Below are 16241 nucleotides of genomic sequence, written 5' to 3'. Positions count from 1 at the left end.
TTAGAGAGACAGCGTAATCATTAGGAAAACAGACTGCAGAGCAGTGGGTCTGGATTCTGCTCAGGTTCTGCCTTGCTAGTTGGCTGACCACCATCAAGTTCCCAGCCTTCTGTGCCTCTGTATTTCACCTATCAAATGGAAGTAATAATAGTACTTACCACACAGGGTGGTTATGAGGATTAAAAGTTAATATAGGCCAAATGCTCAGAAGAATGCGCAGCTCATGGTAAAGGCTAGTCAGCCAATACGATTATTTATTGTTGCTGCAGTTGATGCTGTTTCGTATTATTTACTTGTAAATTAATTCGTTGATGATATTGTTGATATTCAGTAATAAGATGACACAAGAAAGATATTTTTGTGTCACTTGTTATTTTCCTGGTGTTTTGGGCTTCAGTCGTATCATTCATTTCTTCAGTCTGTTACTCATTCAACAATATTTATTGAGCACTTGTAGGAGCCAGCATTATTCTAGGGCTAAGAGCGAAGAAGTGAATTGACTAGGTAAGGTCCTTGCTTTCATGTATTTTACACCTTAATGGAGGGAGCTAGATAATAATCAAGGAAATAAACAAAATACATTTCTCACTAATAAGAATGATGTGATTTAGAAAAATAACAACAGATTCAAGTGAGGAGTAGGTTCAGGAAGGACCTCTCAGAGGATGTGGTGTTTTAGCTCAGTTCTGAAGGATGAGAAGGACCGTGGTGGAAGTGTGGGGAGGAGTACTCCAGGCAGAGAAAGGAACAAGTCCAAAGATGGGAACTAGCTTGAATTCAGGTTAGTGAGCAGAATGCATTAGAGAATGAATACTGAGTGACATTAGACAGGTACAGGGGTCAGATCATTTGGGTCATTTCTGGCTGCACATGAGAATCACATGGGAGCTTAAGACATATCCAGACTGAGCCCCACTTCAGCCTGTGAAATGGATATATTTTTTAAATGCTTCCCAGATATTTTCATGTGCAGCCAGGATTAAGAAGCATTGATAAAGGATTTTGAGGCGAGAGAATTTGAATTTTATTCTCAGCTCAGTGGGAAGACATGCAGGGTTTAAATAAGGAGTTACCTGCTCTGAGATCTGTTTATAAAGATCTTAATATTCAAACACAGGATATATTTAAATTTGCTTTATCATAAGAAAAATCTGAACATTTGACGATTGAGACAGATTTTTTTTTTTGAGACAGAGTTTTGCTCTTGTTGCCCAGGCTGGAGTACAATGGTGTGATCTCAGCTCACTGCAACCTCTGCCTCCTAGGTTCAAGCAATTCTCCTGCCTCCCAAGTAGCTGAGATCACAGGCATGCACCACCACACCCAGCTAATTTTGTATTTTTGGTAGAGATAGGGTTTTACCACGTGAACCAGGCTGGTCTCAAATTCCTGACCTCAGGTGATCCACCCATCTCGTCCTCCCAAAGTGCTGTGATTACAGGCGTGAACCACCGCAGGCCGAGACAGATTTTATGTGAATTCTTGGTCCACTGCCTCTGTTACAGTATAATTTTTTTTCTTCTTGATCTTTTAAACATTAAACAGTTATGACCCTTTGTATGAGAACTTGTCTATTTAAAGGTTGTTACTAAATTATCCCCAAGAGTTACCTTTTGTAAACTGTCACTCCAAAGCTGTTTTCCTGGGTCCTCTTGGATGGTTTCTGTTCCTTGGGCTTTCTCCAGAGTTATCAGAAGTTGTCATTCTCAGGTAGACATACACACTGTCATAAAGCTCTCCAACCTGCATTCAGTATGATATCAAAGATGTTCTGGTGTTTCTCTCCTCTTTTCCTATGTATCCTGCTCTATCTTAACTGACTTTTTGGTTGTCATTTTGTGTTTGTTTTATTTGGCAGCATAATACAATTATCTTTGCATCCCTAATTGTCATTGTCACTTGTGTTGCTGGACATTTCACTGCAGTTTCATCTACTGTAGGGCCAGTCATTCCCAGTCAAATTTGGACGATGGCACTTTAATTTGGACCAGGTTTGTCCAGGGTTCATTTGTCAAACTTGGCTCCTAGTTTTTGAAGTATCTTGAAAGATTCAGTCTGGGAAAGCAAACACCATGCCCTGGCTGTCACCAAACAGTTGAATCCAATTAGCCTCACCTGCTCCTGGTTGTTTACCTAATGAAAGACTCAGCACCCCAGCTGTGTCCAGGGACCATGCACACTCACACTTCCCAACTGTTCCAGAGAGGAAGCAGTACACATCAGAGCCAGGCGACACCAGCAGATGTTTTCTGAATGAAATTCACTCAGCCGTATCTCGAGGGTGAACCTTTCTCTTGGCAGCCTTATCACCTGTACCAAAAGGTACACCTATTTTCCTTTTCCTCCTGGGAACAGATACAAATAGTTACACAGATGGCTCTGTCTGTGGCCCATTGAGCTGTGAATTAATGAGTAGATTATGGTTCTGGTAGGGATGATTAACCTTGCTCCTGCTTTGGAAAAATTGTTGGAGATGTAGCTCTCCTTTTTTGAGGCTATTTGAATATGTCCTGGAGTTCTGTAACCTACATGATCTGGTTTATCAGAAAATCAAAAACAAATAATGTAATTAATCAGGGTGGGAACTTGCCACTTGAGTCAAAAATTTTCTTTAGGATAATTGTATATTGCTGATCAATGTCAATATTTCAAATTAAAATTTTGGGGATTACTTTTGGGATTGATGCTCATTCCAGTATGTACTAATAAATTTATTGTTGAGGGCAGTATGTTAGTAGCATTTTAGTTAATTTGGATAACTTTTCTTTTTTTTTGAGACAGAGTCTTTCTTTGATGCCAGGTGTCAGGCACCGGGTGGAATGCAGTGGCACGATCTCGGCTCACTGCAACCTCTGCCTCCCGGGTTCAAGCAATTCTTCTTCCTCAGCCTCCCAAGTAGCTGGGACTACAGGCATGTGCCACCATGCCCAGCTAATTTTTGTGTTTTTAGTAGCGACAGGTTTCACCATGTTGGTCAGGATGGTCTCAATCTCTTGACCTAGTGATCCGCCCACCTCGGCCTCCCAAAGTGCTGGGATTACAGGCATGAGCCACCTCTCTCAGCCAACTGTTCTTTAATAAAATGGGATCCATGCATAGTAGAGACAACATAATCTTGAATTACTGAGTTAATCCAGTTCTTTAAAAAAGATGTAAGTAAATAGTGTGAGTACCTTTAGTTTCATCCAACCTAACCTAATTGTTTTATTTCAGCTAATGCTAAAATAGAAAATTCTAGCCCCTCAAAATATATGATACCATCTTACACCTAAAGATCCAACTCTTTCCTGAAGCTGAGGGCAGACGTATGCCAGCATGGGTGAGCTCAAAGATGCAGATCCTGGAAAAATGAGTTGGGCTTGGGCTTCTAACTCTGTGGAACGGAATTTGACCTACAGTGTGGGTCTAAGACGAATTGAACCACCCAGCCAAGATTCTTTGTAGATAAGAACGGTGAAATTGAAATTTTATATAATTTCCACATGTCAGAAAACTATTGTTCTTTTATTTTTAAAAAAATTGTAATGTCAATGCCATTGTTAGCTTACAGGACATACAAAGACAGCTTATGGGTAGGTTTGGTCCACAGGTCATGGCTTGCCTACCCCATTATATCAGACAGAGTGCTAATTGGGAAGTTATGGATAAGCGTAAAAGGAGAGTTTTTGTTTTGTTTCCAAAGGGAGAGATCATTGTAGGCTGACATAGTCAACAAATTCTTCACAGAGAAAGTGCGTTTTTGAGGAGACTTTCCAATAATAGGCCACCTAGGAATAAGTAGCCTAGAAGGGGGAGGCTTGTCAAGAATCTCTCTTTGATTCATTTGTTTTATGAGTCAGGACTATTTTATGTTGGGTTTTTTCAGAGGGGCACACACCTGTATTCATTATCCTGATTTGTATTGAATCCAGAGAGGCAAGGTGAAAGGCATGGCGCAGAGTGATCTGTGATTTGGTTGAATGCCAAATGACTTGACAGCTCATCGAAGTTGTTTAGTGCAGGGAAGAAAACGGAAACCATTAAGATAGTTGTAGTGTAATAAGTTATCTCGACTTTTGAAATTAAAGAGGGCTTCTTTTTGCCTCTACTTAAGTTCTTATATGCCTTCCAAATACCACGTATTGTGCTAGGCACAGGGGACACAAAAGCTAGTAAAAAATCAAGTTTGTCCTCAGAGAACTCATCATCCAGTATGGGATACCATCTTGCAAAAAACGTGTAGTAGGACCAGTGAAAATGGAGGTTGGCAAATGCAAAGGTTGTGGCCCTCGAGTGCCCATTTAAATCACATGGGAAACTCCAGAAGATTCAGTTGCCTGGATCTCACACCCCAGAGACTGTGATTTACTTGGTCTTGGTTACAGCGTGGGCATCTGTGTTTTTAAATAGCTTCCCCAAGTGATTCTAATGTGCAGTCAAGGTTGAAAACCTCTGGTATAGGAGTGATGAGGCACAAAAAAAGAGGACTCAAATGGATCAAGGGAGGCACTGGGACAGCGCTTGATAAGTAGAGGCAAACCAGGAGGAAGAGAAAAAGGCTTTCTAGATGGAGACGATGCACAGAAGCAGGAAATTAGAGATCCTATTTGGCAAATTTTGGAATACTCATTATGGGTAGTGTGTTCAACCAGCACAGGCAAGGGATTGGCTAGGAATAGTGAACAGACACAAGGAGGAAAGGAATACCAGGAGGTGAGGCTAGAAAGATAGATGTTCATGGCTTGCTAAGTCTAGCCTTGGTCTTACCTGGAATTAGGAGTCACGGAAGACTTGTAAGAAGGGTTATAGCAGGATTGTATTTGTAGTTTAGAAAAATGACTCTTCTGACTGGTGTGGTGAGTTGAACTGATGGTCTTGTAGCTGTAGGCAAGAAGCCCAGTTACAAGGTTATTGCGAAGTCCAAGTGAAAAATGATAAGAGTTTAAATATAGGTTAATAGCAGTGAACGTGGACAGGAAATGACAGATTTATTAAGATATTAAGGAGGGGGAATTGACAAGATGTGGTGACTGGGTAATTAGGATGACTCTGCGTTCCTGACTCTAATAACGGGATGGCATGAAGAGGGAACATTAGATACTTAGTGGGAGAGAGAGAATTAGTAATTGAAGTCTTCTTGACTCATTTTAACTTGAAGTGTGGATAGAACTTTCAAGTAAAGTTCTACAGTAAGCCTTTGGCTATGCAGATAGGCAACTTAGAAGAGAGGGCTGCCCTAGAGATAATCATTTCAGAGTCATCAGAATATAGGTGGCTCAAGTTGGGCAAGAAGATGAGACTGCCCAAGTGGGAAATGCAGAATTCTGTGGAACACACCATTTAAAGTATGGACAGAGAAAAAGAGCCATCTGTTTGGCTAAGAAAGGTTAGGATGATAGGTAAAGAACATGATGTGGAAAGCAAAAGAGTAATATTTCAAGAAGAGAGTAATCAAAAGTTTTGGATGCTTTAGAATAGTCAAAGAGTGCAAAGAATAAAATAAAAAGTGCTTATCGGTTGGTGGAGCAATTCAGTGGAATAATGATTCTAAAACCCTGATTGCAGTTGATTTAAGACTGGATTTTGATTTCCTGTCAAAAGTTTGAAGTGAATAGATTTTAAAAGCCCTTTTCTTGCTTCTAACTTATAGAAACTCTGGATAAAAACAAAATTATAACTTCAAATGTATTTTAGATATGTAACCAAACTCAAAAGGATGAAAGAGAATTCTCCAGATGCCATGAATGATAGAAGAAATCAAAGCCACAGAAACAGGCACATGTGGAAGTTGAGTGGGCTACAAAGGTTTCAGGGCCACATACAGAGGTCAAATAGAGGCTAGCCTTTTGACATCTTTCAGGCAGGGAGGGAGCTTTATCTATGCAGAAGTTATGCAAGGGACTGTTTTCATTCGTATTTCTTAGTTCACTCATGAATGGAACCAAGGAAACTTGGGACTTAAGAAGGAGCCACCCAACCTGGAGTAGAAAAGTAGCCCCCAAAAGAAATCAGAATCCCACAGCTCATGTGATATGTGCAAGTAAGAACCTCAGTTTGTACTACCTGTATAGGGAGAAAAAGCCTTAAGCCAAAAAAGAAAAGAAAAGAAAAGAAAAACAAAAATTATAAACCTATTTGGAACCAGTGGAACTCGTAGGAGTCAGGAGAGGCAAATGCAGACTACCTCATAGTGATACCTTGAAAATTCAGGGCAAATGCAGGATTCCTGTAGAGGACAAGTCCCATTGAGTAGGGCTTCCAGACCAGAGTAGCAGACCACATAAGGAAATGCATCATCATTAGAAAAGAAGGCAGATGCAACAAATAGGACACTTGATATCTATGAGAACTACCAAAGAATATAAAGCCACTTCATAAAAGGAACCTAAAAATTGTTTTCTAAAACATTCAAGATTTTTTAAAAGACCAGATTCCATGATACAAGAACAGGACATTTTAGAAGGGAAAAGCTAGTAGATTTGTAAAGAGCCAAATAGAAAATCTAGAAATCAAAAATATAATAACTGTAAATTTTTCAAAAAAGCAGTAGAGGGGTTAAATCATAAAGTAGACCTTGGAGAGAGATTTCATAAATGAAAGATGAGGCAGTGAAGTCAGTTAGTTTAGGTGGCTCCTTTGATTAATACCTTTGAAGGAGAGGGAGCAGCTTTGTTAGAGAAAAATGTAGGAAAGAGATTCATTCATTTATTCATTCATTCATTTAAAAAATAACAGAAGATTAGGGAATACATAGTGGAAAAGGGGAGATAAGTCAGGGAGAAAAGATCCCCAAGAGCCTACATAGAGGAATTACTGGAAATGAGTGATGATGAAACAGATTTGAACATATTTCTGTTGGGGTTAAGAAGTCAAATATTTGAAAGTATGTAATTAGGTCGCTTCCTTTCTCTATCAGATAGGAAGGATACGGGGGATAAGCAATGAGGACATACAGAAAAGGCAAATGTTTTTAAAGAGATAGGTACTAATATAAATGGGGAGAGGAACCTGATCAGAGACAGGTATAAACAGTGCCAGAGAACACTGAGGGTACACCTGCCACAGAATCTCGTATCTGAGTTGGTACCGTGCTATAAGATTGCAGTGCAAGTATAAGATGGTAAAAGTTAGATTGCTGGATTAGTCCATAAATATTGCAGAAAATATATAAGGAAATAACAAAAGAGGGAATAGAAAATAGCAATAAGAAAGTAATTTGAGAGATTAGCAGGAAGAAGTTTCTGTAAACCAATTTTTGTGTCTCTGACCATAGTCACTATGAGAAAACATTCCTTATAATGAGTTAGAAGAATTCTAGAATCGGTTTTCCTCCTGCCTCACCCCATTTCCCATGTAAGTAGTGTGCCTTGAGCTCAAAACTGTAGAAGAATAAGAGAGCAAATAAATAGCTCTCTTATTTATTCGAATTCATTTTAAAAGAACCAGGTTAATATTGCTCCCTACAACAGTGGTCCCCAACCTTTTAGACACCAGAGGGGGATGGGATGGTTTCAGGATGAAATTGTTTCACCTCAGATCATCAGACATTAGATTCTCACAAGAAGCTTGCAATCTAGATCCCTCGCATGCACAGTTTACAATAGAGTGTGTGCTCCTATGAGAATCTAATGCCACCGCTGATCTGACAGGAGATGGATCTCAGGTAGTCATGCTCACTGGCCTGCTGCTCACCTCCTGCTGTGCTGCCCTGTTCCTAATAGGCCAAGGACCAGGACCAGTCTGTGGCTCAAGGATTGGGGACCCCTGCCCTACAACATGAAACTATGTTATCTTAAGTCAGTCTGTCACAACTCAAGGTTTGTAGGCTTCAACTTTTGTTTTTGTTTTGTAGAGATGATCAGTCCTGAATTCCTGGCCTCAAGCAATCCCTCCACCTCAGCCTGCCAAAGTGCTGTAGTCATAGCTGTGAGCCACTGCACCTGACCTAGGCTTCACCTTATTTTTTCTATAAACATTAATTGTCTGTTGGGTCAAGGAGCTATCATACGTACATATATGCCATATATATTGTTTGTTTGGAAGTGCATAGTGTCCCCCAGAGTGACCCCTGTACCAAAGGAGATTCCTGCCTGTGATGGGGACAATCTAATGGAGTCTTGGTCAGCTCCAGAGGGGTAGCCAGCTAATTGGCACTCCCTTCATAAATAAATGTCATTTCTGTCACCTAGTATTGCTGAGGAGGATATTTAGATCATTGAAATTCGTTATAGTGACAACCGTTGAACAGAAAGAAAAGCTCTTTAAAAAGTTGAAGTTGAACATTTAAGACGAATTTACAGGTAACATTCTGGTAATAGCAGTGTTAATAGCTAACCCATGGGCCCTATTAAAAGACTCAAAGCGTGTCAGCTCTAGGTCACTAGTCAGAGCCTGCTGGAAATGGTAGTAATCAAAGGCTTTTTCTGTCTGACATCTGGGGCTGAGGGTTTCTTTATGATGGCGGATTGGCTGTGAAGAGAGGGGTGTCCATAGTTCGAACAATACCCTCAACTAGAACTAATTGATAGTTTAAACCAAGAAGTCAGAGTACAACCTTTAGTAACACTTCTGTCATCTTTCAGGTACTACTTATGTTGTCACTTAATAGCATTCTTTTACATGGTTATCCCACTTTTTATTCAACATTTTCTTAAAAGCTCCCCCCTCAAATATATATACCATGCACTTTTATTTATCCTAAGGGATCAACTACGGTAAAAGGAACTAATTAGTATTATCAACAATCATGATTTTTCAACGATTAAGAAACTAAGAATGTTTCCCAGTAATGTGACCTATTAATGGGTATCACTGACTCCAACTCAGATAATGGAGTATGTTCAAAAAAGACATGAGTGTGATATCTTTTTTCTGCAGCAAAGGTAGCTGAAAATGCTAACTGAATACCAGATGTCATGCTGCAGCGTCTCTTTTCTATTGACTGTGTTTAGGGGTATTGTCCAGTCCGAGGAAAAACTTGTCATCAGTGCATCCTGGGCAAAAGATGATGATATCAGCAGACTCTTGAAATCTCTACCAAACTGGATGAATATGGCTCAACCCAAACAGCTGAGGCCAAAGAGAGAAGAGGAAGAAGATTTCATCAGGTAAAAGGTCCATTTCTCTAAGTTGTGCTAAACATGGAAAGAAAGCACATCTGTTTAGCTAATCTTTTCTTACATGAAATTTTGGCCAGTTCTGAAAATCAAGCAGCAATTAGTTGAACTTAGTAAAATGTGTTTTCCTCCTGCCTCACCTCATTTCCCATGCAAGTGTGCCTTGAGCTCAAAACTTTAGAAGGAAAAAAATTAATGTGAGTCAGATTTGGAGCATTGCTAAATTGGGTTAAAATATCTTTTAATATATACATTCTTCTTTCCTCTTAGAGAAAAAATATCATTCATTCATTCATTCATTCAGCAAAGCTGTTTATAGCCCCAATGTGGGCCATACCTTTTCAAACATGAGAGTAAAATAAGTTTGTCCATACAGAATATAATTGTTAACATGTTCTTCAGTTCATAGAACTATTAGTTGGACTTTCTGGAAAATACAAATATGCTTCCTGAGCCTGTGTTTACGTACATTGTATTATCTGTGCTTGTGCTCTGTGTTTTCACAAAAGTAGAGTCTTTCTTTTAACTTCATCACTCAACACTTGCCTTTGTTCTATTTAAATTATTTACTTAGCCATGAAAATATGCCGTAATTTGATGAAGCTACTCATTTCCATATGGCTGGCTTGCCACAGTGAAACATTTTTACCTCTGTCACTTTAGAGCTGTGTAAAGTAGAAAAACAAGGGTGGTATTACTTTGTCACATCAAAGTTAAGCTTAGTATTATTTTCTTTTGCCTATCTAAGTGAATGAATAAGTCGTAAAAATAAAATAAAAGCATTTTAAAGAAACAAACACTGGAAGAGGAACGAAAGGAGAAATGCCAATGTTTTAATTCATCACAGAACTGCGTTCTCATTTCTCCCTCTCAAGCTGTGCAACTGTAGACAAATCTTTACTGCTCACAAGGTTCACCTGTGTTCATACACTACAGTGACTGATTTCTTTCCAACTTTTTAGTTTGAAAATTTTCTATAGCGTCCTGCTAAACTTTCTCAAAACCATGATACTCAAAAGTACATGTGTAATTTAGCCTAAATCCTTGCTGTTTATGTTTCTGTTCCTTATTATTTGCATTATCTCAAATAAACTTGTGAGCTAGGTTAATTGATACAAGAAAACTCTCTCTTCCCACCTTTTTTTTTGGGGGGGGGTGCAATTTTAGGTTTACAGAAAAATTTGAACAGGAAGTACAAAGAGCCACCATCCCCTTATACCTCCGCCAACCATTTCCTCTGTTTTTAACATCTTGCATTCATGTGGTATATTTGTTTTAATTGATGAGCTAATACTGATACATTATTAATGACTAAAGTCTATAGTTTAAGGATCACTCCTCATGTTCCACATATATGGGTTTTGACACATGTGTAAGGAATATATCCACCATTACAGTATTATGCAGAGTATTAATTTTGCTGCCCTAAAAACTCCCTGTGTTCTTCCTTTTCATCCCTCCCTCCCTCAGCACCCTGAACCACTGGCAACTACTGATCTTTTTATTGTCTCCATCATTTTATCTTTTGCAGAATGTTACATAGTTGAAATCATACAGATGTTGCCTCTTGAGAGTGACTTCTTTTGCTTAGCAACATGCATTTAAGTTTCCTCCATGTTTTTTTGTGGTATTATTGCTCATTTCTTTTTGTCTCTGAATTATGTTCCACTTCATAGATGTACCACAGTTTGTTTTTTCACTCATCTATCAAAGGCTATCTTAGTTGCTTTCAAGTTTTGGCAATTAAGAACAAAGCTGCTATAAATAATTTGTGTGCAGGGTTTTGTGTGGATGCAAGTTTTTAACTCATTTGAGTAAATACCAAAGAATGTGATTGCTGGATCATAAGGTAAAGTATGTTTAGTTCTATAAGAAACTGCCAAAATGTATTACAAAGTGGTGGTATCATTTCACATTCCTACCAGCAAGGAAGAAGAGCTCCTGTTTCTACACATCCTTGCTAACATTTGATGCTGTCAGTGTTGTGGATTTTAGCCATTCTTGTGGATGTGTAGTGATGTCTTACTGTATTAATTTGCAGTTTCCTAAGGACATGTGATGATGAACATCTTTTCTTATGCTTATTTGCTGTCTGTATATCTTTGGCGAGGTGTTTATTCAGATCTTTTGCCTACTTTTTAATTAGGTTATGGGTTTTCTTGTTCAGTTTTAAGAGTCATTTGTATATTTTGAGTAGCAATCCTTTATCCGGTAAGTATTTTGCAAAGATTTTCTCCCAGCCTGTGGTTTGCCTTTTCTTTCTCTTTATGATGTCTTTTGCAGAGCAGAAGTTTTAATCAATATATGTTTTCTTATTTATGGATTGTGCTTTTTTTCTGCCTTCTCTTGTTTTAATTATTTTGTATGATTTCATTTTTTCTCATCTTTTACCATGTTAGTTACACTTTTTTTTTTACTCTTTGCATTTGTAGTTTACATTTATAACTAATCCGAGTCTGCTTTCAATAACACTGTACCACTACACAGGCAGTGCAAGGACCTTGTAACAGAGTATTCTAAATTCCTCCTCCCCATCCTTTGTACCATTGCTGTCACTGATTTCATTTATCCATAAGCTAGAATCATTGACTAAGTGGTGGTGTTATTATGATGAACACACTGTTGGAATAAGTAAGAATTAGAAAAGGTTTATTTTTACCTTGGTTTATTTCTTCCCTAATGGTCTTCCTTTCTCAGTGTAGATCTAGATTTCTGATCTGTGTCATTTTTCTTCTCTCTGAAGAAGTTCTTTTAACGTTTATTGCAAGGCAGATCTACTGGCAGCAAATTCCTTCAGTTCTTATTTGTCTGAGAACGTGTTTATTTTTTCTTCACTTAAAGGGTAATTTCACTGGGTACAGAAATCTAGACTGATGTATTAGTCAAGTCTTTGCAGAGAAACAGACCCAATAGGATGGAGTGATGGATAGATTGATTGATTGATTGACTGATTATAGGAATTGGCTTATTAAATTATGAGGCTGAGAAGTTCTACCATCCACCATTTGCAAGCTGGAGAACAAGGCGAGTCAGTGGTGTAATTTATTCCAAGTCCAAAGACCTGAGAACAGGGGTGGAGGGTGGGGCTAGTTTAAGTTATGGAGTCTGAAGGCCTAAGAACCAGGAGCTACAATATCTGAGGACAAGAGAAAATGGATGTTCTGCTCCAGCTTACAGAGAATAAATTTACCCATCCTCCACCTTTCTGTTCTATTCGGGCCCTCAGTGGATTGGGGGATAGCCATCCACATTGGTGAGGAAGGATCATCTTTACTAAGTTTACTGAGTAAAATGCTAATCTCTTCTAGAAACTCCCTCACAGAACACCAGAAATGTTATATCAGTTAGCTGGGCATCTCTTAGCCCAGTCAAGCTGACATATAAAATTAAACATCAAAATTGATGGCTGTTTTTCTTTTAACAATTAAATATTTCACTCCACTCTCTTCTTGCCTGCGTAATTTCTGAAGCGAGATCTGATACAATTCTTATCCTTGTTCCTCTCTATAGAATTTTTTTCCCCTCTGGTTTCTTTAAAGATATTTTTTGTTTGTTTGTTTGTTTTTGTCTTTGAGTTTGCATACTTTGAATATGGTACGCCTAAGTGTAGAATTTGTGGCGTTTATCCTGCTTGTTGTTTTTGAGCTTCCTGGATCTGCGGTTTGGTATCTATAATTGATTTGGGATAGTTTTCAGTTACTACTGCTTCAGATATTTCTTCTGTTCCTTTTTATCTTTCTTCTCCTTCTGATATTCCCATTATGCATATCTTATATGTTTTTAAACTGCCTCATAGTTCTTGGATTATGTGTTTTTTAACTATCTTACAGTTCTCAGATATTCTGTTGTTTTCTTCTTCTTTCTCTTTGTGGTTTAGTTTTGGAAGTTTCTATTGACATTTCTTCAGTGTCACCAGTTCTTTCCTTGGCCATATCCAGTCTATTGCAGAGCCCACCAGAGGCACTCTTCATTTCTGTTACAGTGTTTGTTTATTTCTAACATTTCCTCTTGATTTTTTCTTAGAGTTTTCATCTCTTCTTACGTTACCTGTAGTTTGCTTTTTATTGGCTATTTATTATATATACATACTTTTAATGAAGCATAATAAATATACAAGAATGTGCACATATCAAAGTCATAGCTTTGCCAATTTTTACACTTTTCGCTTTTGTAACCAATATTCAGATCAAGAAATAGAACATTAGCAATAAGAAAGAGAACATAGCAACAAAGGGCCTTCTTGTCCTTCCTTCTGGTTACTGCCTGCCTCTTCAAAAGTTACCCTAGCTGACATGTAACAACTAGGCAAGTTTAATCTGTTTTTGGACCGTAAATAAATTGAATTGTGCAATATATATATATATATAATTTATATTTATGACTGGCTTCTTATGTTGTACATTACGTGAGCAAAATTCATCCATATTGTTGTATATAGGTTCTCACTACTCCAGACTGTATTGTATTTCATTATGTGACTACACAAGGTTTTTAAAAGTATATACATATGTGTGTCTATGTGTGTGTATATATGTATACATACATGTAATTGTGTATTAATTCATTCTGCTGACGGACACTTGGAACTATTTCAAATAGTGCTGTTGTGAATATTCTAGTCGTTTTTTTTTTTTCTTTTTTTGATAACCATGTACCTGCATTTTGGTTGAGTATATTCTAGGAGAAGAATTTCTGGGTAACAGAGTACGTGTATGTTGAGTTTTAGTATACACTGCCAAATAATTTTCCAAAAAAGTGGTAAGAGTTTACACTCTTACAGTGTTGTATGAGAGTTCTAGTTGCTCCATATCTCACCGTAAATTAAGTGCCATATCTTAGCACTTAATTTTTTATTTTAGCCAGCCTAGCAGGTTTGAAAGGGGATCTCATTGTCATTTAATATGCATTTATCTCTTAAATAATGAACTGGAACACATTTTTATGCAGTTTATATATTTGCCATTTGGATATCCTCTTTTGTAACATATTTGTTAAAATCTATTGCCCATTTTAATTAGCTTGTCTGTCTTTTCTCCAGTGATTTTTAAGAGTTCTTTGTATATCTGGCTGTAACATCTTTGTGATAGATAGGTAGACAAACAGATCTTCTCCCACTGTATAGGTTGCATTTTTTACTCTCTTAATGATACCTTTTACTAAACAGACTTTGTAAAGTTTTAATCTAATTTGTTATTTTTTATGGACAGGACATTTTGAATCCAGTTTAAGAAATCTATGATTATGTCAAAGTCACAGAGACATTTTCTTCTAAAACCTTTATTGTGCTGAATATATTTTTCCCCAGCATCTGAAATAAATTATAAGCTCTTACATTTTTATTTCCTCTACCTGTTACTCTTCCCTTAATTTGCATCGTGTTGTCATGGCTATAGTGTAGAGAGTAACTTCAGGATTTTTTTTTCCCTATCAAGACAAGTAAAGAATGATTGAGAGATTGATTGGTTAGAGCCCTGAGTTGACATAATTAAAGTGACCTTAGGACAAAGGTCAGGCCACAAGGCTCCACTTTTTCACAGTATTATCATAATATTTTCCCACTGCCAGATTTGGAAGAGGCCTGGGTGAACCCCCACTCCTTCTCTGTAAGCATACTCATCTAACTACAGCTGGCAACCTTCATAGTTGTGTTACAAGCAGTTTCTGGAAGAAAAATTACTTTTTCCCAACTTTACAGATTTTTTAAATGACTATACATCATCTTCTTGTTCCTCAGCTTATTTTTGTGTAACTTTTTAATTACATTTTATGCTTGGCAATGGGATTTTCCATCAGTCTTACTGCATATCTTCAACAGCTTAAATTGAAGGGAACGATTTCTAGCCCCATTCCAGACAAGAGAATACTGAAGCAAAGAAATGAGTTTTTACCACCTCATGCTTCTGATTTCGAAAAGCTAGAGTCAAGATCCTGGCTTTCTTTATTCTTGTTTTGCTCACTGAATTATATCACTTTCCATTGTAAATTTGAAGGCAAAACAAATTAAATGTACATTTCTTAATACATGAAGTCAAGTATAATCTTAAGTGTATAACTAAATGTAATGTTATATCTCATTATATACCATCCCAGATCAAAATACACAGTTCTTCTAGCATCACCAAAAGTCCTGCTGTCAAAGTAACAGCTATTCCGACTTTCATCAGCATGGTTTTAGATTTGCTTGTCTTTGAATTTTATATAAATTTAATCATAGCATCTGATTTATTTTGCTGAACATTATACCTAAAGGATTTGTCTATGTTTTTGCATGTAGACATGGCTTGAAAAACTAACTGTATTTGCCTTAACAGAAGAAAAATAACTTGTAGGTCTATTTGGTATATGATTGACTCTTTCCTTTTGACCTGTCATGTTCTCTATCCCAGTTAGAAGTTGAAAGCACAGGTAAGTAGAAGAGGACACTCTTCATTGATATTCCGGTGTAGTAGACTTGATAGAGTGCCTTGATTTAGCACTTTAGAGTACTGTAGAATATGGCATGAGCCAAAAAGACTGAAAAGTCACAATCTCCCCCTATAATTAGTTTTTAAAGCTCAGAGGGCTGCTTGGCACATAGATGAATATAGAATCCAGTGCCCTTTGCATTGAATAAAGGTTACGTTCCCTTCATTACTAAATGAGGCTCTTTTCTATTCTTGTTTTTTAACTAAAAAATAAAATGTATTATTTCCAGGCTTAACTTTGAATGGAGGGGGAAAAAAATAGGTCAAGCAAGGGCTTTCATAGAAAAAAGAAAAAGAAAATATCCTTTTATTCCCAAAGAAGCTGAGAGCAGGCTTTCTAGCCCATTGTCTTTGCACCTGCCGTATCTATGTATATATTTATCCTTTTGAGATCAATGAGTATCTGCTGTTAAAAGGCATTCCTGCTTTCTGGAGATGTAATTAAGAGAGAGATAAGGTGTTGGGGGAAGCAAAGGGAACAGAGAAGGAGCTAGGGAGGCCATGCGTGTTAGAAAAACAGGCCCCCCCCCAATTGTTACCCCCATTTCATTCACACCCTGAATGAAAGGAAAAGAATCTGTTCTCTAGAGCTGAGTTTGAAAATCCTTAAGTGGATAGGTGTGATTGGCAGGACCTGGAGCAGAATTTTCAAGTGACAAAAGTCAAGCAACATATAAAACCT

General features: G+C 37.6%; 1 protein-coding gene across 1 annotated transcript in view; it reads left to right on the top strand.

The window, feature by feature from the left end:
- Positions 1 to 16241, top strand: part of EXOC4 (exocyst complex component 4) — a 797583-nt gene that overhangs the window by 646186 nt on the left and 135156 nt on the right. The window contains exon 13 of the mRNA XM_003920983.4: positions 8931 to 9086. Coding sequence (XP_003921032.1) covers positions 8931 to 9086 — 156 coding nt within the window. The remainder of the gene's footprint in view (positions 1 to 8930; positions 9087 to 16241) is intronic.

This window comes from Saimiri boliviensis, chromosome 10 (assembly GCF_048565385.1).
Source record: "Saimiri boliviensis isolate mSaiBol1 chromosome 10, mSaiBol1.pri, whole genome shotgun sequence".
Taxonomy (NCBI): Eukaryota; Metazoa; Chordata; class Mammalia; order Primates; family Cebidae; genus Saimiri; species Saimiri boliviensis.
The sequence above is the reverse complement of the archived record's forward strand: the minus strand, read 5'-3'. Positions and strand labels throughout refer to the sequence as shown.